At 44.8% G+C, this 24,975-nt stretch overlaps 1 protein-coding gene across 10 annotated transcripts in view; it reads left to right on the forward strand.

Annotated features, from left to right (window-relative positions):
• The first annotated feature begins 1,366 nt into the window (after positions 1–1,366).
• Positions 1,367–24,975, forward strand: part of LOC311509477 (uncharacterized protein) — a 107,613-nt gene continuing 84,004 nt past the window's right edge. For 7 of the 10 annotated variants that reach the window (XR_014699839.1, XM_084574707.1, XM_084574714.1 and 4 more), the window contains exons 1-14: positions 1,447–1,800; positions 2,501–2,786; positions 6,778–6,873; positions 7,293–7,400; positions 9,400–9,507; positions 9,713–9,808; positions 9,883–9,990; positions 11,178–11,273; positions 20,629–20,736; positions 20,915–21,010; positions 22,245–22,358; positions 22,535–22,613; positions 22,774–23,002; positions 23,158–24,943. Coding sequence is in view for 9 of the 10 variants with exons in the window: in XM_084574707.1 (XP_084430833.1) it covers positions 2,698–2,786; positions 6,778–6,873; positions 7,293–7,400; positions 9,400–9,507; positions 9,713–9,808; positions 9,883–9,990; positions 11,178–11,273; positions 20,629–20,736; positions 20,915–21,010; positions 22,245–22,358; positions 22,535–22,613; positions 22,774–23,002; positions 23,158–24,943 (3,113 nt within the window). In the remaining variant the exon portion in view is untranslated. The other 3 variants (XM_084574709.1, XM_084574711.1, XM_084574710.1) reach the window with 3 other exon arrangements.

Here is a 24,975-nt window from a genome sequence, read left to right on the forward strand (position 1 = left end):
TAATTTTAGGAATGAAATACAATTTATGTGAAGCAGTTTGTGTTGTGTGGCCTGGGATCAGTTTATCCCTCGGCCCCCTCCCAGTGGCGGTTCTACGGGGGGGCATACAGGGGCAGCTGCCCCTGTAAAAATACATCTTGCCACCCCAGTTGCCACCCTATTTAAATATATTTTATTTATTAAAACACATTTTTTTAATAAATTATCTATCCATAGAAATTCAGCCCTCATCTCCTTCTGTCTATCATTATTTACTCTTTAAAATACGCCCCCCCTCCGGAATTTTGAAATGGTTTCACCCAAAGAGAGAAACATTTGTCTCACGTCGCGTATCACCCGATATCACTGGACCTTCTCTGGTCCGTCCGTTTACCGCTTCTTTCGCATTTCGTCCAGTGCGTCGGTGGCATTCACAGTTAGTTCCGTGTGTTCTGTGTAGTTCTTTATTAAATAATCAAATATGACTACTAGCAGTACGCCGAAATTAAACTACAAATGAGACCTGGAAGTCCGGTTTGAAATGTGTTGCTGCACCGGGACGGTACGGCCATACAGCGCTGGCGAAGCGGGGAGATTTTTTTCGTCACGTAACGTTTGTTAGCGTTATGGAGTTTGGCCTCCTTTTGGATACTTCTTCTGTCACATGAACTTGTAAACGTGCAAATTTGCTGTTATTTGCTATCATGGTGGCTAAGCTATACGTTATATGTTTGTTTACGCTCATTACAAAAGTTCCGAGTCACGTAAACCCGACCAATTAAATATTAAAATCAGATTCAGTCAAATTCCTGCCCCCCTCTCGCCACCCCATAAATATTTTTCTAGATCCGCCACTGCCCCCTCCTCCTTGCCAACCTCTGCTGTCGCAAGTTGATCCCCCGCACCTCTCCCCTTTGCCTCTTCTGACACACACACCTGTATGACTCTCAGGAGCAAGTTGACGTGACAATGAGGGCGCCCCAGCGCCCACTACACTAACTTGACATGGAAATGAGCGGTAGTCTAGAAAACTGACGAGTGTTTTTTTTTTTTTTTTTTTTTTTTTAGGGCGCTCGTGCGCCCTCACATAGAGTGCGCCCTGGGCGGTCGCCCACATTGCCCATAGCAAAAACCGGCCCTGCCATTAAGTGCCAAATAGTAAAAAGTAGTTACGTCATACGTGCTATGATGGAGCTCAACAGGTTTTCAGTTCAGGGTCAGACTACAATATTTTTAAAAAAAAAATATGTATTCAGGATAATTATTAAAGATACAGTAATAAAATAAAATAAAATAAAATAAAATAAACGGCAGACTGTGTAGAACAAGGGCGATGTTTCTGACGTAGACGCAGAGAAACTCCACCTCTCTGCGTTTCCTTGTTTCAGTTTACTTTCGTTTTTATGCATGTTCTGACGCAGATCTTTTTCTCCGTGTGATTTCCATCTGAAGGTAATTGAAGCAGTTTTGTTTATTTAATTATTTTTATTTAATACTTTCTTCGTTAACATCAGCTGTAACAGCTCAGAAAAAGCAGAAATCTGCCGCTTGATAGTTCACTAAAGTTTGAGTGGAGGAGACGATTAAACGTGTCCGCCATTTTGTGTAAGTGAATAAAGGCAGCTGTAGAGTCAGCTGATCAGAAAGATGTTGTCTTTAATCAACTTTGTACTATTTTCTTTGAGGTTATAAATTGAAACAGTCTTTAGATAAAGTTATCTAAAACAATGTAACTGCCAGTTACTAACTGGATATTTGGAGTTTTTTCTTTTTTTTTCTTGAAGACGTTTCATCCAAGGCTTCTGAAGTCCGAAGTGACAGGTGAAGAGTTTTATTTATTATTTAAGAACATACTAGTGGTGCACAACTAAAACCTGCGTGACGGGTCTGGCTTCATTTATTCCTCTTTCAGCCTGATCTGATCTGTCTTTTGTTCATCTGTCATTTTACTTTTGGTCTGACAGGGGAGTAAAGGAATCTATACTGTAAACCGGAAAAATCCTGTTTGGAATGAGACACCTATTATCAGCTACACAGCTAATACAGTGATAGTCTTAACATCTTTTCCCAAGACGTTTCACACCTTTGTTAAGCATACAGTAAATACCTATTATTTGCTGGCTCTAGTCTAGTTGGAGTGTTTGTTGCGTCTTTGTACTTTTAGCTGCTGGAAAACAAGCAGCTAAAAAAAATGACATTTATCAATAGGAAAAACCTATTAATCGAAAAGCTAATGAACAGAATCATTGGTAATAAAAGTAATTCATCCATCACATTCCATGCCCCTAATTATGCTGAACTTTAAACTTTAATAAAAATAAATAGATGAGTTTGTCATGAATAGTGATATAAGCTGTTGAGACCAAAACCATTTTTGTACGGCAGGCTGTCAACGTGTTTAATATTGCTGTAAAGTTGGGCATTTGCTTCCTTTAGTAGTCAGCCTCAAACGGCCACTCAAAGAACTCAGGAGGTTGCCACTTGCATCAATCAGGTGTTTTCTGTCTGTTCTTCACTGCAGCTCCATGACTTCATCTAGTGGACTGATGGTAGACGTACAGTAGCTGATGACAGCTTCAACTGACTCTGGAGGCTCAGATGATACATTATTTAACAGCAGAAATGATTTCAGTTCAGGTGCAGATGAGTGATTTGTCCTTCCTCTGCACATGAATGTAGGAAGTGAATTTGAGCTGGTGAGGATGTGAATTCATCAGCATGGACCAGAGTGAGGGGAGGGAGTCCCTAAACTGGTCAGGTGATCACTTCACTGATTCTACAATGGACCAACCCCCAGCTGCAGAAAGGTAAGCTGATCTTGTCTAGGTGGGTCCTACATGTCTAAGTAACATTCACGTGGTCAGGTCCAAAAGTTTCCCAGCAGAACATTGAATTGTCACAAGATGGTCAATGTTATTTACATCTCCTGTCAGTGGTTTTAATGTTGTGGCTGATCGGTGTATGTTACTGATTCCTGTTGAAACTATTATTTATCCAAAGACATTTTTATTAAACTCTTTTGTTTATTTTTATCTAATTTTATGCTGTCACATCTGAAAGTCACTCACAGGGTCCTTAAACAGTCTTAAAATGTCTTAAATGTCTTAATCAGGGTAATTAAGGTCTTAAATTGTCTTAAATTTACCGTAAATTTGCTGTAGGTATTAAATTTCCAGAAGGAGTGTTTGTTGGCGATGGGAAAGCACAGTGGCCCACTGTAAAACATCTAATAGCGTGTATTTGTTTCACTAACTTACCGTGTAGTAAATGAGAGACTCCGCGATTAATAGCCGTTTTACCGTACGTCAGACAAACGCTGATGCCGGGCTGCGTGTCACCATTACGCGGTTGTCATGGTGAGCGGTTAAATGGGCGAATGGGGAAGTACAAATTTAACGACAAATGGATTTATTTAGGAGGTGGTTGGCGCCTGCTGAAAAGAAGAACGAGGAAATGTGCAAATTGTGCAAAAATATTTTTTCGTTAGGGACTATGGGGACCAAAGCCATTGAGTAGCATATGAAAGGAGGAAAGCAGCAGCGGTACACAGCAGCAGCTAGCCATAGCGGGGCCAGGCTAATCCCTGCACGGCATTTTTCGCCAAATATGGCATCGCTTCATTCATCAAGAAGGAGCTATCGGGCAGCGTTAGTGAGAAGCCGTACGAAAGCAAACAAATAGACCTTGATTTGTGGTTCTGGACTACTGATGATGAGACGGGCACACACCATGTCATCTCCTGTTACTATGGGTCAGAGTTCATGGGTCAGTCCAGAGCTGAGGACATGTTGTTCTATTCAGGTGACAGTCTATGGTCACTATGACAACCTGGCAGGTAACAACACATTAGCTCAGAGTTTAAGGAGTGGAACTGTTGGTAGTTGTAGTTGATTTTGTCTTAATAAGACATAAGACATAAGACTTTTATTTAATCCCACGTGTGGGAAATTTCCTTGTTCCAGTAGCACAGAATTTGGCAAAAAAATATATATGCAGAAAGACAGTGACGACTTTGAACAGGGAAAAGGTTATCAAAAAAGCACAAAAAACACAAATACAAAAATTTAAAAAATATATATCAAAAAACATACAAAAAATGACCATACTCTGAGAAAATATAGGGAGGAGAAATAACTAGAAAATATAAGACATTCTGTATGTACAGTTTGGAGAATGGTGGGATAAACTTTACAAATAAATAATTTCTTTAATGTGCTTTGAGAAAGACATTTTGAGTTGGTGAGGTAGTGGTTTGTGCAAAAACAGGCAGTGCAAAGAAGCTTAGTTTGTGCAAAAAGAAAAATACAGTTACTGTTGACTCAGGCTGGTGTTGTACAGCCTGATGGCAGTTGGAATGAAGCACCTGCGGTAGCGTTCCTTCTTGCATCGTGGATGCAGCAGCCTGCTGGTGAAGGAGCTGCTTAGGTCTGAAACAGTCTGATGCAGTGAGTGAGAGGGGTTGTCCATGATTGATGTCAGCTTGGCTAACATCCTCCTCTCACCCACCTCCACGATGGAGTCCAGAGAGCAGTCCAGGACAGAGCCGGCCCGTCTGACCAGCTTGTTGAGTCTCTTCCTGTCCCTCTCTGAGCTCCCACTGCTCCAGCAGACAACTGCATACAAGATGGCAGAAGCCACCACAGAGTCATAAAAAGTCCTGAGCAGTGTCCTGCACACTCCAAAGGACCTCAGTCGTCTAAGCAGGTGGAGACGACTTTGGCCCTTCTTGTACAGGGCGTTTGTGTTGTGTGTCCAGTCCAGTTTATTGTTAAGGTGAACACCCAGGTACTTGTAATCCTCCACGACCTCAATGTCCAAGCCCTGAATGTTCACTGGTGCAGTTGGATGTGGTTTCCTACTGAAGTCGATCACCACGTCCTTTGTCTTGCTGGCGCTGATGTGCAGATGGTTCAGAGCACACCAGTCCACAAAGTGGGTGATGACCTCCAGGTACTCCAGATCGTTTCCCTGAGATACACGCCCGACAATGGCTGTATCATCAGAGAATTTCTGGAGGTGGCAGCTGTCCGTGTTGTGTCTGAAGTCCGATGTTTACAGGGTGAAGAGGAAGGGAGAGAGCACAGTACCCTGCGGCGCCCCCATGCTGCAGACTACCACATCAGACACACAGTCGCGAAGCCTCACATACTGCGGCCTGTTGGAGAGGTAGTCGATGGTCCATGCAGCCAGGCTACTGTTAACTCCAGCTCCCTCCAGCTTCCCCCTGAGCACTGATGCTTGGATGGTGTTGAAAGCACTGGAGAAGTCGAAGAACATGACTCTCACAGTGCTACCGGTGTTGTCTAGGTGGGAAAAACATCTGTGAAGCAGGTAGATGACAGCATCTTCCACACCTATGCCTGGACGATAGGCAAACTGCAGCGGGTCCATGTTGTCGTTCACCAGATGACGGAGGTGGCCCAGGATGATCCTCTCCATGGTCTTCATCAGATGAGAAGTCAAGACTACTGGCCTGGGCCACTGGGACGCGCAGTCTTTGGAACTGGAACCACGCAGGATGTTTTCCACAGGAGCGGAACTCTCTCCAGACTGATGCTCAAGTTGAAGATGTGCAGAAAAATCCCACAGAGTTGATCTGCACAGTCCTTGAGGAGTCTGGAGCTGATGCCATCAGGGCCAGTAGCCTTCCTTGGTTTGATCCTCCTTAGCTCCCTCCTCACCTGGTCTGTGGTTATGGAGAAGTTTGGGGGGTGGTGTGAAGAGACCCTGTGTTAGGTGGGGGTTGGGGTGAATGAATCACCCCAGCAGAGTGTAGTGGGAGGAGGTGTGTTGCTGGTGACAGTCCAGAGATGTTCTCGGGGGTGGAGATGTTGCTGATGGAGATGTTGTGGGGGGTTGGGGATAGGGGGTCGTTTATGGGTGCCATTTGGTCTGGGCTGTGGAGGGTGCCAATTTGTGATTTTATGGGATATTTTTGTTGTTGGCCAAATCTAGCGTAGGCTCTCTTGTAGCCATCGCAACAGTAAATGTTCACGTAACAACTAATGAGCTGTAAATAGAGATGCAGAATCAATCTATGTTGTAAATAAATAGAGATTAGATGTTGTATTTTAGCATAGAATGCATGAATTTATCAGTTAGTAAACCTATAGAAAATAATAATAATAATAATAAAATTTACCATTACATGTATAGGACACAGACACACACAGAGAGAATGATTTTGTATCTAGTGTGTGTGTGTGTGTGTGTGTGTGCGCAAGCAAGAAATCATTAAAATAACAAATAATATCAATAGAATAATTGAGATTATCACAATTAAGTTGTCAGGGGTTTGGATGGATGTTTTTGATCTTGCGGAGAATTTGGGATCTTACAAAACATGTCTTGTGAAAACATTAGTGTTGTTTTTAGTTAGTACATGATTTTTCAACCTTTTGGCTCGGGACAAGCTGTTTTGAGGACTTTAATTATTGAGTTCATTTACAATGGAGACTGCTTTTAGAGTTGGAAGTCTTATTATTCTGTCCCCTTATATGGACAAAGAGGTCCCTAATGAAAAAGTCTTTTTGCAGTATTAAAATAAATGGAGTATTTTCTACCACAGAAATTGTCATGACATTTTTGGGTCTTAAATTATATTTGTTGAGGTCTTAAAAAGCATTACATTTGACTATTAAAATGGTGCAAGAATCCTGCACTCAGAAAAATCAGTAATTTACTGTAAAGCTCAGTGTAAAAATTTGACCAAATATTTTTAACAGAAAAATTAATTGACATTGCAAAGGCCAAAGTAAAAAATGGATTTTTCTCTCTGTCTAACGGGATCTATGGTAGACCAGGACCTGAACCCAGTTGTGTGTCCTTCAAAAGTGACTGGTCAGCTGAACGCTTTATTGATTTTAAGAGAGACCATCCTTCTGCTGTAAAGAGGTAAGCTGTGGTAAACAACATGACTGTTTTGATGCTGGGTTGTCTGCTCCATTCATGTGAACACCATAGCTCAGGAACACTTTGTGAAAATTTATTGAGATTTGGATAAAATGTTCACTTGATGAAAATTTCATACAAATGTCAATTAAGAATTAACGAATTAAGTGACAACATTTCTTCTCCAAAAGGTCAACTTCATTGTGACATGATAATGTTCTGCAGTTCTCACTAAATATATTTTAAGAACAGACAAAGATGTAGGTCCTATGCTGTGTGTGTAAACTGTGACTCCTTGAGGTAGACAACCATGAGGCAGTGACTCTAGTTAGTATCATGTTAATGTTAAATTATCTTTGAATCTCTCAGGAGACATGAAAAAGTGTATTCCATAAATTTCATCAATGCTGTTCTTCTATCAGGACTGCAGACTGTCTTGAACATGAACCCAGCTGTGTGTCCTTCAAGAGTGACTGGTCAGCCGAACGCTTTATTGATTTTAACAGAGAACATCCTTCTGCTGTAAAGAGGTAAGCTATTAGCAACATGAACTTTTTAGTTTCAAATCTTTTTTATTTTATTTATTTATTTATTATTATTTCACAATGGAAACACACAAAACAGTGATACATTGCAGATATCATAACTGCAACAGAAATGCCCTCCAAGGTTGGACTATTGCAGTTTCGAATGGTATCAGAAAACTGTTATCCCACAAAAATGTACATAGAAAAGAAAAAAAAAAAAGTTTCCTAAAAGCTTGAGGTAGAACACTGCCCCCCCCCCCCCAAAAAAAAAAAAACACATCACAGCTACAGCTACAGCAGAAATTCTGTTACTTTTAAAAACTTCAGATATTTAAATCCGCCTGGCAGTCAGAGCTTATAGACGTGTATTAATGTAAGGGTATTATATACACTGTTTTATATTATGTATTCCCCTGTAGGTCTAATGCAAATATGGTGCTCCGTCTGGTGCAATAATACATACGAAGACCGAACATTATGTGCGTGCATTTTTCCAGCCTGTGTTTGTGACCAAATGTCTGATTGTTAGAGTGGAACTGGCCCCCCGGCAGTTCCACTCCCGGCCAGCACGCTCGCTGCAGAGCTCAACTGAACTGAGAAAGGAACGAATCAGTTCATGAACTGATTTCATTCAGTACGTTCACTCAAAAGATTCGTTCAAACGAACGAATCATTCGCGACTGACGCAACACTATTGCACAGTAGCATACAGAAAGGCTAATAACATAGCTGCCAAGACAGGCATTCCCATCAACGTGTCAAAAATCAAAAGAACAAAAAAGACGTTCATCCCTATAAGGAAATACAAATAAAGACATGGAACCTAGCATGGTGACAGTAATATTGAAGGCACCCGGCTTCATGTCCAGTAAGTTGCGCAACTGCGCTACTATTAGTTGGCGAGCCACCATAGCCCGTGGCTAAGGCATGGAAGTTGAACAGAGAATGTTTAAATGTGCATCATATGTTTACCGTACATTTCGTTAACTTAAACGGAGTGACACCAGAAAGTCCTCAGTGTCCTTCACCGAAGCGAAGTGTTTCCTCCCACCTTCTTTGGTTGTAATTCAAAGTTTCGCTGGGTACAGCAGCGATGGTTTGAGTCCACGCTGGTAGAGTGCGGACATCACCTCTCGATAAGCTGTTCGCTGCTCCATGATTTCAGGGCAGTAGTCCTCGAAGATCGCCACTGGGTTCCCCTGGTAGAACAGTCTTCCCCTCCTTTTGCGAGCTTCTTGAATGATCTTTTCCTTAACTCTGTAGTTGTGGATCCGTGCAATTACCAGCCTTGGTTTATCCCCGGGCAGCTTAGCAGTCAGGGCTCTGTGGGCCCGGTCCAGCTCAGGGGGCGAACTCAGAACCTCATCCCCGAGGATTTCGAGCAGGAGATTTGAGAAGAAAGTAGTAGGTTGTGTGCCTTCAGCAGACTCAGGCACTCCCGCTATCCGTATGTTGTTGCGTCGGCTGCGGGATTCGAGATCAATAGTCTTAGCTTTTAGCTTGGTGAAGCTAACCTCCAGAGCAGTGTATTTAGCCTCCATGTCCTCTAATCGGTCGCTGACTTGGTTCGCGTTGTCTCCCAGGGAAGTCAATCTTTGTCCGTGGTCGGAGATGGCTGTTTGGACCCCATCTAGTTTAGCCTCGAGGGATGTTAAGGCCGTCCTAAACTCGGCGGAGAGGGCTGTTTTGTGCTCTGCTAGTAGCTTGGTCAGAGCAGCCATGCTAGCAGCCGGTAACTCGTTGTCCTTTTTTCCGTGCTTCTTGGCTGACTTCGATGCCATTTAGTCTCTGGGTGGTGGTAGAAGTGACTTAGGTGGAAAGATACGACAAATGCCGTGTTGCAAGTGAAAAGTTTGAATTAAATATTAAGTTTGTAATGAAATGTTGCGGGAGCTTAGGCACAGTACGTCTGCTCCATTCGTGACCCGGAAGTCCCCCCGCAACATGAACTTTTTGAGAGCTGTGTATTCCATAAATTTCATCAGTGCTGTTCTTCTATCAGGACTGCAGACTGTCTTGAACATGAACCCAGCTGTGTGTCCTTCAAGAGTGACTGGTCAGCCGAACGCTTTATTGATTTTAACAGAGAACATCCTTCTGCTGTAAAGAGGTAAGCTGTGGTAAACAACATGAACTTTTTGAGAGTTGTTAGTGATGCTGGGTTGTCTGCTCCATTCACTCAGTAAAATCAGTCATTTACTGTAAAGCTCAGTGTAAAAATTTGACCAAATATTTTTAACAGAAAAATGAATTGACATTGCAAAGGCCAAAGTAAAAAATGGATTTTCTTCTCTGTCTAACGGGATCTATGGTAGACCAGGACCTGAACCCAGTTGTGTGTCCTTCAAAAGTGACTGGTCAGCTGAACGCTTTATTGATTTTAAGAGAGACCATCCTTCTACTGTAAAGAGGTAAGCTGTTAGCAACATGAACTTTTTGAGAGCTGTGTATTCCATAAATTTCATCAATACTGTTCTTCTATCAGGACTGCAGACTGTATTGAACATGAACCCAGCTGTGTGTCCTTCAAGAGTGACTGGTCAGCCGAACGCTTTATTGATTTTAACAGAGAACATCCTTCTGCTGTAAAGAGGTAAGCTGTGGTAAACAACATGAACTTTTTGAGAGTTGTTAGTGATGCTGGGTTGTCTGCTCCATTCACTCAGTAAAATCAGTCATTTACTGTAAAGCTCAGTGTAAAAATTTGACCAAATATTTTTTTTTTTTTTGATCAAAGTCTTTTTATTGTATTTTAACATACAACAAATAACAAACACATAACAACCCAGAACCCACCCACCCACATCGCACCACTAGTATAAAGAAAAAAAAAAAAAAAAAAAAAAAAAAAGGGGGAGGGATGCATCAAAATCACAGCATACGGAAGGAGATGCATCAAGTCACAACATACATATTGGCATATTATGTAGATAACAAAAAGGGGGGAGGAAAACAACAATCACATCATACAATGTCATTAGAGTCCATTTGTTCAATCAATGTAAGAACAGGTTGCCAGATATTACTGAATTTAGTGTTATTACCCTGCAAATTATAACGAATTTGCTCAAGTGTTAAATAGTGCATAACATCGTTAATCCAGTGTTTAAATACAGGTGGAGACTTATCCTTCCATTTTAATAAAATAATGCGTCTGGCCAAGAGAGTTACAAATGCTATCACTGTTTTATCCCGTTTGCCTATGCCAAGTTCTTGTGGTACTACTCCAAAAATGGCAATGATCGGTGATGGGTCAATATGAGTATGCAATGCTCTAGAAAGAAAAGCAAAAATCAACTCCCAAAACTCAGACAGTTTAGGACAGCTCCAGAACATATGTGACAGAGTGCCTGGCTCTGTATTACACCGATCACACTCTGGGTCAATATCTGGTGCAATTCTAGCCAACTTTGCTTTTGACCAATGTAAACGATGAGTAACTTTAAACTGGATAATGGTATGTCGTAGGCAGATAGAAGATGAATGTATGTTATTGAGAACGGCCTGCCATAGCTCATCTGATATCTCTGTGTCCAGTTCTTCCTCCCACTGATGTTTTAATGTTGTTAATGGTTTCAAATTATCCATGTTGAGTATAGAGTACAACCTACCAACAACCTCCCCAAGCCAAAGGGGCATCTTAAGTATTTTGTCTAAAAGGGAATCTGGTGGTATCAAAGGAAAAGATGACCAAATATTTTTAACAGAAAAATGAATTGACATTGCAAAGGCCAAAGTAAAAAATGGATTTTCTTCTCTGTCTAACGGGATCTATGGTAGACCAGGACCTGAACCCAGTTGTGTGTCCTTCAAAAGTGACTGGTCAGCCGAACGCTTTATTGATTTTAACAGAGAACATCCTTCTGCTGTAAAGAGGTAAGCTGTTAGCAACATGAACTTTTTGAGAGCTGTTAGTGATGCTGGGTTTCCTGGTCAATTCTTGTGAACACCATAGCTCAGGAACACTCCGAGGATTCATCATTCATTCATCTTCTATACCCGTTTAGTCCTGTTAAGGGTCACGGGGGTCTGCTGGAGCCTATCCCAGCTGTCATCGGGCGAGAGGCGGGGGTACACCCTGGACAGGTCGCCAGTCCATCGCAGGGCTAACATAGAGACAGACAACCGTTCACACTCACACACACACCTACGGCCAATCTAGAATCACCAATCAACCTAACCAGCATGTCTTTGGACGGTGGGAGGAAGCCGGAGTACCCGGAGAGAACCCACGCAGACACAGGGAGAACATGTAAACTCCACACCTCGCCACTGTGCCGCCCCACTCCGAGGATATTTGATAAAATATGGACAAAATTTCACACAAATGTCAGTTTGGAAAAAGTAATCATGTAACAACATTTCATCACCAAAAGCCCAACTTCACTGTGACATTATAATGTTCTGCAGTGTGATGGAGTGTCACTAGAGTCCTGAAGGCCTGTGTTGAACAGCTGACAGGGGTGCACACAGACATCTTCAACTGCTCCCTCACACAGGAGACAGTTCCACTATCCTTCAAGTCTTCTGTTATAGTGATGGTCGCTAAACATTCAAATGCATCTACACTGAATGAGTTGAGGCCAGTGGCACTGACATCAGTCGCGATGAAAAGATGACTCTTCAGTGGACCCTCTACAGTTTGCTTACTCCCCTAACAGATCAGTGGATGGTGCGGTGGCCCTGGCGCTTCACTCCACACTGGCACATCTGGACACGGAAAGTATGTCCGCATGCTCTTCCTGGATTATAGCTCAGCCTTCAGTACTATCCGACCAATGAAGCTGGCAGATCTGGGAGTATCAACACCCACATGTAACTGAATTTTGGATTTCTTAGACAGACTACAGGTGGTGAGGGTGGGAAACAAAGTCTCTGCCCCAAACTCTGTGCCTTCTACACCTATTTCTCCACTAAGAAAAACAATGTTATTGGATAACTCTGAGGGTGTGTGACACTACGGTGCTGGGAACTCTTTACCTGTGAGCAGATTCCGGTCAGAGAATAAGGACACCGATGATGGTTTCAATTCTTTATATAAAACTTTTTGCGGCCAGGTAAGTACACACATTGTATGCTATCAATACTGACTCGACAAGGACCCCCTCCAAACGTAAACATAGCTGCCCTCCTAAACGCCTGACCCAATATAGAACGGGCTAACTGAAGATGCCTGATTAAAATGTTCAGGTACATAACTTAAACTATATTTAACAAATTAACATATCATTAATGTTGCATTTGCATACTCTCAAAGGGAATTTATAACAGCCGCCCCCGAAATAGCATGGCTATTTCGAAACAAACATAAATTCCCACAACAAGAGTCCTTTAACTAGGATCGTCTTCTGGACCAGCCGAGCCACCGGTCTCAAGTAAGTCTTCGTGCCAACTCTGACCACAGCTGTTCTGATGCATCCATCATCACTTGCATTCAGCTTGACCACCTTCCCAATTGGCCAATGAGCACGTGGAAGCTGAGGATCAACAATCATCACGATTGTGTCCAGGGGGAGATGATCTGTGTGCTGACGCCACCTCTGGCGGGTTTGAAGAGTGGGTAGGTAGCTCCTGATGAATTGTCTCCAGAAGTGGTCCGCCATCATCTGGCAATGACGCCACCGCTTCCTGGTGAGGGTGTCAGGAGCATAGGTGACTTGCGGGAGAGAGGCATCCTGCCGCCCCATCAACAACATGCTAGGCGTCACCGGGTCTGGATCGGCCACATCAGAAGATACATATCCCAAAGGCTTGGCATTGAGAATGCCTTCCACTTCGATGAGGAGTGTGAGCAAGACCTCTTCTTGGAGCACTTGTGCACCTACAACCACTTGCAGGGATTTCTTGACTGATTGAATTTCACGCTCCCACACGCCACCAAAGTGGGGAGATGCTGGTGGGTTAAAACAGAACTTAATCTGTTTTTCTGCAAGCCTGTCCTGCAGCTGTGACTCCATCGCTGCAAAGGCCTCCTTCAGCTCCTTATCCGCCCCTCTGAAGTTAGTCCCCTGGTCAGAGAGGACTTCAAACGGGGTGCCTCTCCTTGCGATGAACCGTCTCAATGCTAGGAGGAAAGCATCTGCGTCGAGGCTGGTGAGCAGATCCAGATGGATACACCGCGTTGTGAGACATTTAAAAATAATCCCCCAGCGTTTTTCACTTCGCCTCCCAGCCTTGACCATGTACGGCCCGAAGCAGTCCACACCTGTCGAGAAGAATGGATGCTTAAGCAACCGCAGACGGGCCGAGGGCAGATCTGCCATCCTTGGCACCACTGGCTTCCCTCTCCACTTCATACAACCAGCACAAGCTCTCTGATACTTCTTAATAGCCTGCCTTCCCCGCAGGACCCAGTACTGACGCCTCATCTCCGCAAACACCCTGTCAGGCCCAGGGTGGTGTAGTTGGGCATCTGTGTCTTTAATGAGGAGTTTGGTAACTGCATGGTGTGGATCCAACAGTATTGGGTGAACGTCAGTGGGCCGAGAGCTGTCAATGCGGCGCAGGCGTCCCCCAACCCGTATTAGGCCCATTGCAGGGTCTAATTCCGGAGCGAGGGTACTCAGCTTACTGCTAGGGGGCACCGGCTTGCCGGCTCTGAGGCATCTGATTTCCTCAGAGAAGCAGTCTGCTTGGCTGGTCTTCAGCAGGTGGACTTCTGCATCTCGAAGGTCACACAGAGGCAAAGCAGGGTCGGCCGCCGCCCCATGAAGAGACTGCTGAGTGGCCTTGACCAGCTCTCTCCAGCTGCTGAACTGGGCGATATCTGGTATCTTGAGTGGTGAGCTTGTCTGTGTGAAAGCACAGAAAACGGTCTGTTTTAACTCACGACTGTCCTCTGGCTCCGTGGTGCTAGGACATGATGGCCATTCATCCGGTGGACGTCGGATGAATGCTGGTCCTCGGATCCAACGACTTGGTGCAGTTAACTCAGCCAAGGTCTTGCCACGTGTGAGATCGTCGGCTGGATTATTAGCTGTATCCACATACCTCCAGGTGTGTGAGGCAGTCAATTCCTGGATCTCAGAAACCCGGGTTCCCACGAAGACCTTGAACCTACACGATTGGGATGTCAGCCAGGTAAGAACTGTTGTGGAATCAGTCCACAAGAAAGTCTGGGTAATACACAAGGTGAGCTCTTTGTGAATGAGGGAGGACAACTGGGCTCCTGTCAGCGCTGCACAGAGCTCTAACCGTGGCATTGACTGCTGGCGTTTCGGGGCCACCCTAGACCGAGCCATGACGAATGAGACATGGACCGAGTCATCACTCGTTGTGGTGAGGTACGCCACTGAACCATATGCTTGCTCAGAGGAGTCACAGAAGACATGGAGAGTGTACTCTGTGGTATCAGTTGCGAGTTCCAATGGTGCATAGGTTCGAGGGATGGAGATGTTGGCCAGCTCGGGGAGTTCTCTCTCCCAGCTGGACCAGGCCTGGAGAATGTCAGGAGGGAGGTTCGAGTCATCCCAGCTCCTCTTCTTTGCCCACAGTCTCTGGACAAGGATCTTGGCCCGTGTGGTGTACGGGATAATGATTCCAAGTGGATCATACTGGCGGGCGAGCACCTTATAAATATATCTCATAGTAGGGGTCTCAGTCTCTGGAGGCTTCGGCTTGTAACCGAGCTGATCAGTTGGACAATGCCATCGCAGGCCGAGAGCTGGCTCCTGGGTATCGTTGTTCTTCTCAGCTAGCCACAGCTCCGTGCTTTCAGATCTGGCACTGGAAGGCAGATGAGAGACAACAGATGAGAAGTTACTTGCCCACTGTCGAATCTCGAATCCTCCTGAGGCCAGACACTGTCGCATCTTGTTCACGAGAAGCTTGGCCGACTCGGTCGTTGACAGGCTCTGAAGACAATTGTCCACATAGGAAGACTGTTCGATGGACTGCAGGACATCTTCATTCCCTGGAACACTTTCTTTGACATGTTTTTGCAGTGCAAATGTTGCACAACATGGGCTGCTTGTGGTACCAAATGGCAAGACTTGCCACTGGTAGACATCAGGCTGTTTCTCTCTTTGCAGGTTTCTCCAAACAAACCTCAGCAGCGGTCGGTCCTCGGGTAGAAGCTGAACCTGGTGGAACATGGCTCGGATGTCTCCACTGATGGCGACAGCGTACTGGCGGAACCGCAGGAGGACCCCAATGAGAGATGGTCCGAGGGTTGGACCTGGGAGCAGCTGCTCGTTGAGAGAGAGACCACCATGATTGAAAGAGCAGTCGAAAACCAGGCGATGTTTCCCATTATGATGGACGAGGTGATGAGGTATGAACCATGACTCGCTGGAGCTCTTTACCTCTTCCTTCTGGAGCTTGGTTACGCACCCACCATCAATGAGCTTCTGGATCTCTGCTTCATATACTTTAGCTTTGACGGGGTCTTTCAGTAGCCGTCTCTCTGTGCTGCGTAGCTTTGGCATAACTGCTTCGACATCTGCTTTTAGCGGTGGCGCAGCCTTCACCCGGAGCAGAGGTGTGGCATAGCGAAGGGTGTCACCGACCTTCACTCTCTTGGTGCGTGCTTCCAAGACGTCCACCGCCTCCTGGTCCAGGCGGGACCGCACTGCTAGCCACTCACTACGGAATGGAAGCACATCAAGCTGCCAGAGGCGTTCGACATGTTGGTAGATGTCATCTGGTGCTGGCTTGAAGGCGGTGTGGTAGCATGAGGCAGCATGGGGTTGTGAACCATCTGGTCCCTGGAGTGTCCAGCCAAGTGCTGTATGGATGGCTACTGGTCCTCCCTTTGGACCAAACCTGACAGGTTCTGTGGCAGTGATCAGGTGAGTATAATCTGCACCAATAAGCAGCAGTGGTTGCACCTTACTGAAGCTCTGCAGTTGTAACCCTCTCAGGTGGCGGTATCGTCTCTGGAGCGCTGCTATTGGGTAGGATTGCTCTGTCAGGGTAAGTCGACCCGCTGTGTAGGCTCTCTCAACCAAATGCCGTTCTGACGGTGTTGCTGGAGAGGCTACATGAAAGTTGACTGAAGCTCCAGCGAGGTGAACAACATCCTGACGAACAGTCCGGAGGGTGAGAGACTCTGCTCTGCCTCTGAGCCCCAGATCTCGAGCTGCAGCTGGCAGTATTATGGTGCGTTCAGCCCCATCATCGAAGATTGCATATGTCTGTAGTGATTTGGTCCCATGACTGATGATGATTGGCACCACCTTGAGATATACTTTCCCTCCTTGGATAGAGTTAGCAGCTGAGGTGCAGTCTTTGGGTGTGATGAGGTAGACACGAGGGCCTGGTCTGGCGACGTCATGCAGAACTCTTAGGTGAACCTCTTGACATTCACTGCATGGTTTCTTTAAGGTGCAGTTCTCTTGGTCGTGGTTAGTGCGTCCGCAGTTGCGACAGCGCTTGCCATCTACTATCCACTTCTCCATTTCCTGTGTTGAGCATTTAATAATGTCTGGACACTGTGACAAATAGTGCTCTGTACTCTTACAGAAGAGACACATCCTTTTAAACCTTTGCTGCTTGGCTGCTGGTCGAGGAATCTCTGGTGATCTGGGCTGGTCAGTGCCATGGTACACAGAGACAGGTTGAGTCCGAGGTCGGGAAGTAGGGACGGGTCTGTCTCTCTTGGCAAGCTGTGCTCCTTCAGCTCGATGGCGCTGTGCCATTTTTGCGGACAGTCTCTGAGCCTCTGCCTTCACCTTGAGCCAATCTGCGAAGTCTTTAAGGTTATATGGGTTTAAGCTGCTGGTGTTGAGGCGCCCTTGAACCTGCAGACGCTCCACAAAGTTGTCCCTCATGTGCCTAGGGAGTTTGCTAAGTAGCCGATCAACATGGCCAGTAGACATCACTTCCATCCCATTTGGCCCTTCCAATGAAGTTAGCATTCCCACTAGCAGATCAACGTTGAGGGCAAAGCTCTGGAAGGCTTTGGGGTCTCCTGGTTTGAGGTCAGGAGAGTTCAGCATGGCTGCAATCTCACTTTGTGCCAACTGATGCGGCTGCCCGTACTGTCTCTGCAAAGCTTGCATGGCAGCGGTGTAGGGTTGTACATAATGTCTGCATGACTGAGCTATTAGCTTGGCTTCGTCCAGGACCAAATGTTCTATGAGCACACGGTATTTGTAATGTTCAGAGAGTTCAGTGTGTGGATTGAGCAGATGGTCCAGGGCCATTTTTAGGTCAGCGAACTCCCTCTCACTGTCATGTACCAACTTAGGCAGTTCAGGTACTGGAACTGGCTGTCTGGGGGACTGGACGGCGTATGGTACCTGCAGTGGTGTACACTGGGACTGGGGGCTGCACTGAACCTGTAGAGCTGGTGCGGGCTGTTGCAGGGTGAAACCGGGTGGAGCAGGCACCAGTTGATAAGTTGGCTGAGTTAAGGGGGCAGACGGAGGCTGATACAGCTGCAGATGTTGGTTCGGCTGCGGTGATGGTGACTGGTATATTGGCTGGGTAGAGATAGTCGATGGAGGCTGATAGACTGTCCCCAGGGGAATAGCAGGGCTGTATGGTGGTGGATTGATAACTGGCTGAGTGGCAGCTGTAACAGGTAACTGCGGTGCAAGATATGGAGCTGTTGCTATCTGGGGTGGTTGATATACTGGTTGTGCAGACATGAGGGGAATGTGTTGATGCACTGGTACTGGATTTACTGGTGTTTTCTGCATTGGCAGGTATTGATGCTGTGCAGCTGGTGGCATTCTGCCATGTACATTGTTAACCATCAGCGTAGAGGGCTGGTTAGACTGGTAGCCACATGTAGCTGGTATCTGTGGGCCTGCATAACTCACTGCTTGTGATGCTTGAAGAGTGGGCTGCAGCATGGCCATATCCAGCGTAGTAGGGGAAGACGGTGCCCATGCTGATGTCACAGTTGATGGCAAAGACTGAGTCAGTGTGTAATTCTCCGGTCTACCGCCTGGTGTAGGAGTCCTTGCTGCTTGAAGTTTCAATACTGCAGAGGTGGTATATGGCAGCATAGACAGCTGTGGCTCATGTTGAAGCAGTCTGGCTGATTCAAGCTGAAGGTTGGATGGCTGTAGCAGAGGAGTGCTGTTCACTACTTGAGAGCCTGACCAGGGCGGTTGATATAGTGATATAGTGCCCAGATTGAAGTTTGCTGATGACTGTAGAACAGGAGAACCCTGGCTGCTTAGATAGCTGTGGTCTGAGGGAACCGCTGATGGTGGGCTCATATGGCCTGTTAGCTGTCTGGGTAAGTCTCTACCGTGCATCGCCATGTTCCACTCGCTCACCTTTTCGGCCGCTCCCGGCGATGAGGGACGATCGGCGATAGCGTGCGCTCCGTGCGGCTGGTCCGCTATACGAACAGACTCGGTCTGTAAGCTGAGTGACTGCAGCTGCTGTGCGCCGACGCTTTCACTTCGGTCTCTGGCGCAGGCACCGTGAGGAATGAGGGAGCGTGGCAGGCTAACCTGGTAGCTTTGTAGGTGACCTGGAAGCTGTCGCTGTCTCGCTCCGAGTGTCGCTGTCTCGCACCCATTTCGCCGTCACGAGTGAAGAAATCCGGCTCGAAGGACCAATATTGGATAACTCTGAGGGTGTGTGACACTACGGTGCTGGGAACTCTTTACCCGTGAGCAGATTCCGGTCAGAGAATAAGGACACCGATGATGGTTTCAATTCTTTATATAAAACTTTTTGCGGCCAGGTAAGTACACACATTGTATGCTAGCAATACTGACTCGACAAGGACCCCCTCCAAACATAAACATAGCTGCCCTCCTAAACGCCTGACCCAATATAGAACGGGCTAACTGAAGATGCCTGATTAAAATGTTCAGGTACATAACTTAAACTATATTTAACAAATTAACATATCATTAATGTTGCATTTGCATACTCTCAAAGGGAATTTATAACAAATGTTCATTCGTTTCTGTAACCGCTTGTCCTCTGGAGGGTCACTGGGGGGCTGAAGTCTATCCCAGCTGCCACTGGGCGAGAGGTGGGGTACACTCTGGACAAGTCACAACAACAATGTCATCATCAAATATACAGATGACACAACGATTGTGGGTCTCATCAAACATGGAGATGAGACAGAGAACAAATAAACAATATCATCATCTATGGAGAGGACAATGACCCTTTTCTAAACATAGGAAAAACAAAAGAACTCATTCTGAACTTCAGGAGGAAAGCCCCTCCTCTGCAACCTCTCAACATCCAAGGGACTGAAGTGGAACTGGCAGACAGTCACAAGTTCCTCGGTCTTCAGGTGTCAGCAGACCTGAGCTGGACCACAAACACCAGGGCTACAGTGAACAACGCACAGCAGCTGTTGGAATTCATCAGACTGCTGAAGAAGGCTCAACTCGGACATCAGCGTTTCACCCAGGCCTACAGACGACTCAGTGAGAGCATTCTCACTAGCGGCATCACGGTGTGGTTTGGAAACACCATCAAGGCCGAGAGAAAAGCTCTTCAGTGAGTCATCAAGACTGCAGAGAGGATCATCAGTTCTGACCTCTACTCCATGGACACACTTTACACCCAATGCTGCAGGAGAAAGGCCTAGAGACCCTATGACCAACACCATCCAACTCTCTCTCTGCTCAGTTAGAAGGACTCAGGATACAGCCTGAGACACCACAGACCAGAGAGCATTAACATTCCTTGATCACACTTCTATAACAGTTTCTTTCCAGACACTATCAGGAAGGAATTATCACATCCACCACCTCATTCACACCATGAACACTTAACACCTCTCTACAGACAATCACATCACACACCTCACAGACTGGACGGAGAATTATTATTTTTATTCACCGAAAGTGCAATAATTTTAGTGCGATAACTCTATGTGCAATTACCTTACTGTGTACGTTTATATTTATATTTCTTTTTTTTCATACTTGTTTATAAGTGTTTATATTTTGTAGTAATAATATTTTATTATTATTGTTATTGTTATTTTCTTGTTTTTTTTAAAAAAAAAAAAAGGCTGACTCAGGAAACCTTACTTTCTTGTACCCGTGCAAATGGCAATATATCTTTTCTATTCTATTCTATTCTATTCTATTCATAACATATATTTTAAGAACAGACAAAGATGTAGGCCCTATGCTGTGTGTGACTCCTTGATGGAGTCACACAACCATGAGGCAGTGAGTCTAGTTAGTATCATGTTAATGTTAAATTATCTTTGAATCTCTCAGGATTTTACACAGACAAAATTTTACTCAACAAGTGTATCCAATAAATTTCATCAATACTGTTTTTCTATTAGGAGACCAGACTGTCTTGAACCTGAACCCAGCTGTGTGTCCTTCAAGAGTGACTGGTCAGCTGAACGCTTTATTGATTTTAACAGAGAACATCCTTCTGCTGTAAAGAGGTAAACTTTTACTTATTGTCTGGTTTGTTGTCTGGTCCATTCACTCAGTAAAATCAGTCATTTACTGTAGAAGTGTAAAAATTTGACCAAATATTTTTAACTGAAAAATGAATTGATGTTGCAAAGGCCAAAGTAAAAAAAAAAAAAATTCTTCTCTGTCTAACGGGATCTATGATAGACCAGGACCTGAACCCAGTTGTGTGTCCTTCAAGAGTGTCTGGTCAGCTGAACGCTTTATTGATTTTAACAGAGGACATCCTTCTGCTGTAAAGAGGTAAACTTTTACTTAATTTTAAATGTACCTCACCTAAAAATTCTCTTATTTATACTGTCGTGGCAACTGAAAATCAGTCGCTTGTCTAGTGCAGATGAGATTGGTCAAAATACCAAGTTTTGACACAATATTTTTTTTTCCAGAAAACCTTTATTGCTTGCAACCAAGAGCTACTCATCAGGCATAGATGATGACTGAAGAGAGGCAGTCTCTCCTCAGCTTTTATAATAGCCTAAACAATGTTCATATCTGTAGTCACATCATAAGATTGCATATGACTTGACACAACACATTGTACTAACATCTCAACATACATCTCATGACACATTTAAAACTTCTCCTACACTTTAACCATTATTGGGTATACAGTAGGGATGTCCCGATCAGGTTTTTTTGCCCCCGAGTCCGAGTCCGAGTCATTTGATTTTGAGTATCTGCCGATACCGAGTCCCGATCCGATCCAAAGTGACGTCATGCCGCATACGTTGTTTCTGTGTGGAGTTGAGACGGTCTGACTCTGTACCACCACATAACAGCAAATACTAAGCTGTTATTTTTCCCATTTGTTTTGAAATATTATAGATCTGATAAAAAAAATAATGAGAATAAATATAAATATATATATATATATATTCGATCCCTGATCGGGATGTATATACAGTGACCTTTTACAGAACACATATACACAGAAGAGGTACTTCAAATACCCCCTTCAGGATGTACTCCTTAAAGTGAGTTCCTTATGTTAGTTCTCACAACATATTGTACAATAGAGCATACAACAGCATATCTATTCATACCTTGCAACCACATGATTATCATAAGACAGAGTTTATGTCCAAGACACAAGCTCCCACCCTACATACAATCTAATGTTGCATCCACAATTGTTAGATTTCATATATAAGATATTAAAATAATAAGGGACAATTGAGAATTTCCCTCACAATACTAATTCATTTATGGGTATCATGCCTCCCAAATACAAACAACCTTAAAAATAGCTTCTATGACCAGTTAAAGATTTCTATTTCTTGTGTCTCATGAGAAAGTCAGGCAGCCAAACCTGGACTCTGTGAAATAAGATCATCAGGAATGGTCTGTGACTATGGCATCAGTCACTAAATGTAGACTGATGCACAGAAAAATGTTCTTACAATGTTTCATGACATTTTGACTGTTTGACCGATATTGTCAGCTGGGTACAGTGTAAAATCTATTCTGTATGTTTTAGGAGGAAGCTTGGAAATCAAGATTCACATAAACCCGGATCCAGTACTGTGAAGAACGACTGCACTGTAAAGAATGTTGATAATACAATGAACATGTGCCTCCCTGTGGATCAAAGGTTAGATTCTAAAACTGACACAGGTTTGATACCTTGCACACTCAGATGAGGTTCTCCACCAGTTGCACTCTCACTAGCAGAGTGCACCAAACTTGAAAATAAAGCTGCAGACTGGATGTTTGTGTCTCAGTCGTCTCAGTAGGACTATTAAACCTTTGTCTGTCTTTCATCCACAGAGTGGAGCAGCAGAGCTCAAAGGTTCTCAATAGTCAGTCTGTTCAGCAACATCAAACTCAGCTGGACTCCAGATTTAAGGTCTGTAGATGTTAAACATCTGCTGTTACATCTGTTGTGTTCACAGTCATCTCCATGCTGCTCTTTGTAGACCAGTGGACTGACAGTCTGTCCAACATGGATCTGATGTTTGTCTCCATGATTTCAGTCTGGTTGTCATTCATATAATTTTCTGTTCCAGCTTCTAGAGGACGACATTGTCACTTTTGTGAAGAATGAGCTGAAGAACATCGAGAAGCTTCTGAATCCAGATTGCCCAGAATGCTTAGAGAGCCAGAGGGAGGATGAGGAGGTTTCGGAGAATGAGGATGAAGAGCAGAGGAGGCGCAGCAGAGAAACATTTCTAAAGATCACAATGTACATCCTGAAGACAATGAAGCAGGAGGAATTGTCTTATTTTCAGCTGAGCAGTAAGAGGTTTTCTCTTAACATTGGAGCTGATAAATTAAACGTCTCCAGAGCTGGAACAAAATAAAGTCAGACATTCATTCTTTAGGGGAATTAAATATTGGAATATTTACTGTGTAATTTATTCATTGATGTTTTTATTTTTTTGTTCATTCAGAACTTGTTGCTGCTGTTTGTCAGCGTCAGCTTAAATCTACTCTGAAGGAGAAGTTCCAGTGTATGTTTGAGGGGATTGCTAAAGCAGGAAATTCAACCCTTCTGAATGAGATCTACACAGAGCTCTACATCACAGAGGGAGAGACTACAGAGGTCAATGATGAACATGAGGTCAGACAGATTGAAACAGCATCCAGGAAACTAGACAGACCAGAAACAACCATCAGACCAGAAGACATCTTTAAAGCCTCACCTGGAAGAAATAAACCAATCAGAAGAGTGATGACAAAGGGAGTGGCTGGTATTGGGAAAACAGTCTTAACACAGAAGTTTACTCTGGACTGGGCTGAAGACAAAGCCAACCAGGACATCCAGTTCACATTTCCATTGACTTTCAGAGAGCTGAATGTGTTGAAAGAGAGAAAGTTCAGCATGGTGGAACTTGTTCATCACTTCTTCACTGAAACCAAAGAAGCAGGAATCTGCAAGTTTGAAGAGTTGCAGGTTGTGTTCATCTTTGACGGTCTGGATGAGTGTCGACTTCCTCTGGACTTCCACAACAATGAGATCCTGACTGATGTTACAGAGTCCACCTCAGTGGATGTGCTGCTGACAAACCTCATCAGGGGGAACCTGCTTCCCTCTGCTCGCCTCTGGATAACCACACGACCTGCAGCAGCCAATCAGATCCCTCCTGAGTGTGTTGACATGGTGACAGAGGTCAGAGGGTTCACTGACCCCCAGAAGGAGGAGTACTTCAGGAAGAGATTCAGAGATGAGGAGCAGGCCAGCAGGATCATCTCCCACATCAAGACATCACGAAGCCTCCACATCATGTGTCACATCCCAGTCTTCTGCTGCATCTCTGCTACAGTTCTGGAGGATGTGTTGAAAACCAGCGAGAGAGGAGAGCTGCCCAAGACCCTGACTGAGATGTACATCCACTTCCTGGTGGTTCAGACCAAAGTGAAGAAGGTCAAGTATGATGGAGGATCTGAGACAGATCCACACTGGAGTCCAGAGACCAGGAAGATGATTGAGTCTCTGGGAAAACTGGCTTTTGATCAGCTGCTGAAAGGAAACCTGATCTTCTATGAATCAGACCTGACAGAGTGTGGCATCAGTATCAGAGCAGCCTCAGTGTACTCAGGAGTGTTGACACAGATCTTTAAAGAGGAGAGAGGACTGTACCAGGACAAGGTGTTCTGCTTCATCCATCTGAGTGTTCAGGAGTTTCTGGCTGCAGTCTACATGATCCACTGTTACACCAACAGGAAGACAGAGGTGCTGGAGGACTTCCTGGGAAGAAACTACAATGACTCATCTCTGGATGTCTTCCTGAACAGAGTCATGGAGAAATCCCTGCAGAGTAAAAATGGTCACCTGGACCTGATGGTTCGTTTCCTTCATGGCGTTTGTCTGCAGTCCAACCAGAGACTGTTAAGAGGTCTGCTGGGTCAGACAGAGATCAGTCCAGAAATCATCCAGAGAGCCATCAACAACCTGAAGAAGATGAACATGTCCAACATTTCTCCTGACAGAAGCATTAACATCTTCCACTGTCTGATGGAGATGAACGACCTCTCAGTTCATCAGGAGATCCAAGAGTTCCTGAAGTCAGAGAACAGATCAGAGAAGAAACTGTCTGAGATCCACTGCTCAGCTCTGGCCTACATGCTGCAGATGTCAGAGGAGGTTCTGGATGAGTTGGATCTAAAGAAGTACAACACATCAGAGGACGGACAACAGAGACTGATTCCAGCTGTGAGGAACTGCAGAAAGGCTCGGTGAGTCCAGATGCAGTCAGATGTTGAGTCAG

The sequence above is a fragment of the Chelon labrosus genome (genome assembly GCF_963514085.1).
Source record: "Chelon labrosus genome assembly, chromosome: 24".
NCBI lineage: Eukaryota > Metazoa > Chordata > Actinopteri > Mugiliformes > Mugilidae > Chelon > Chelon labrosus.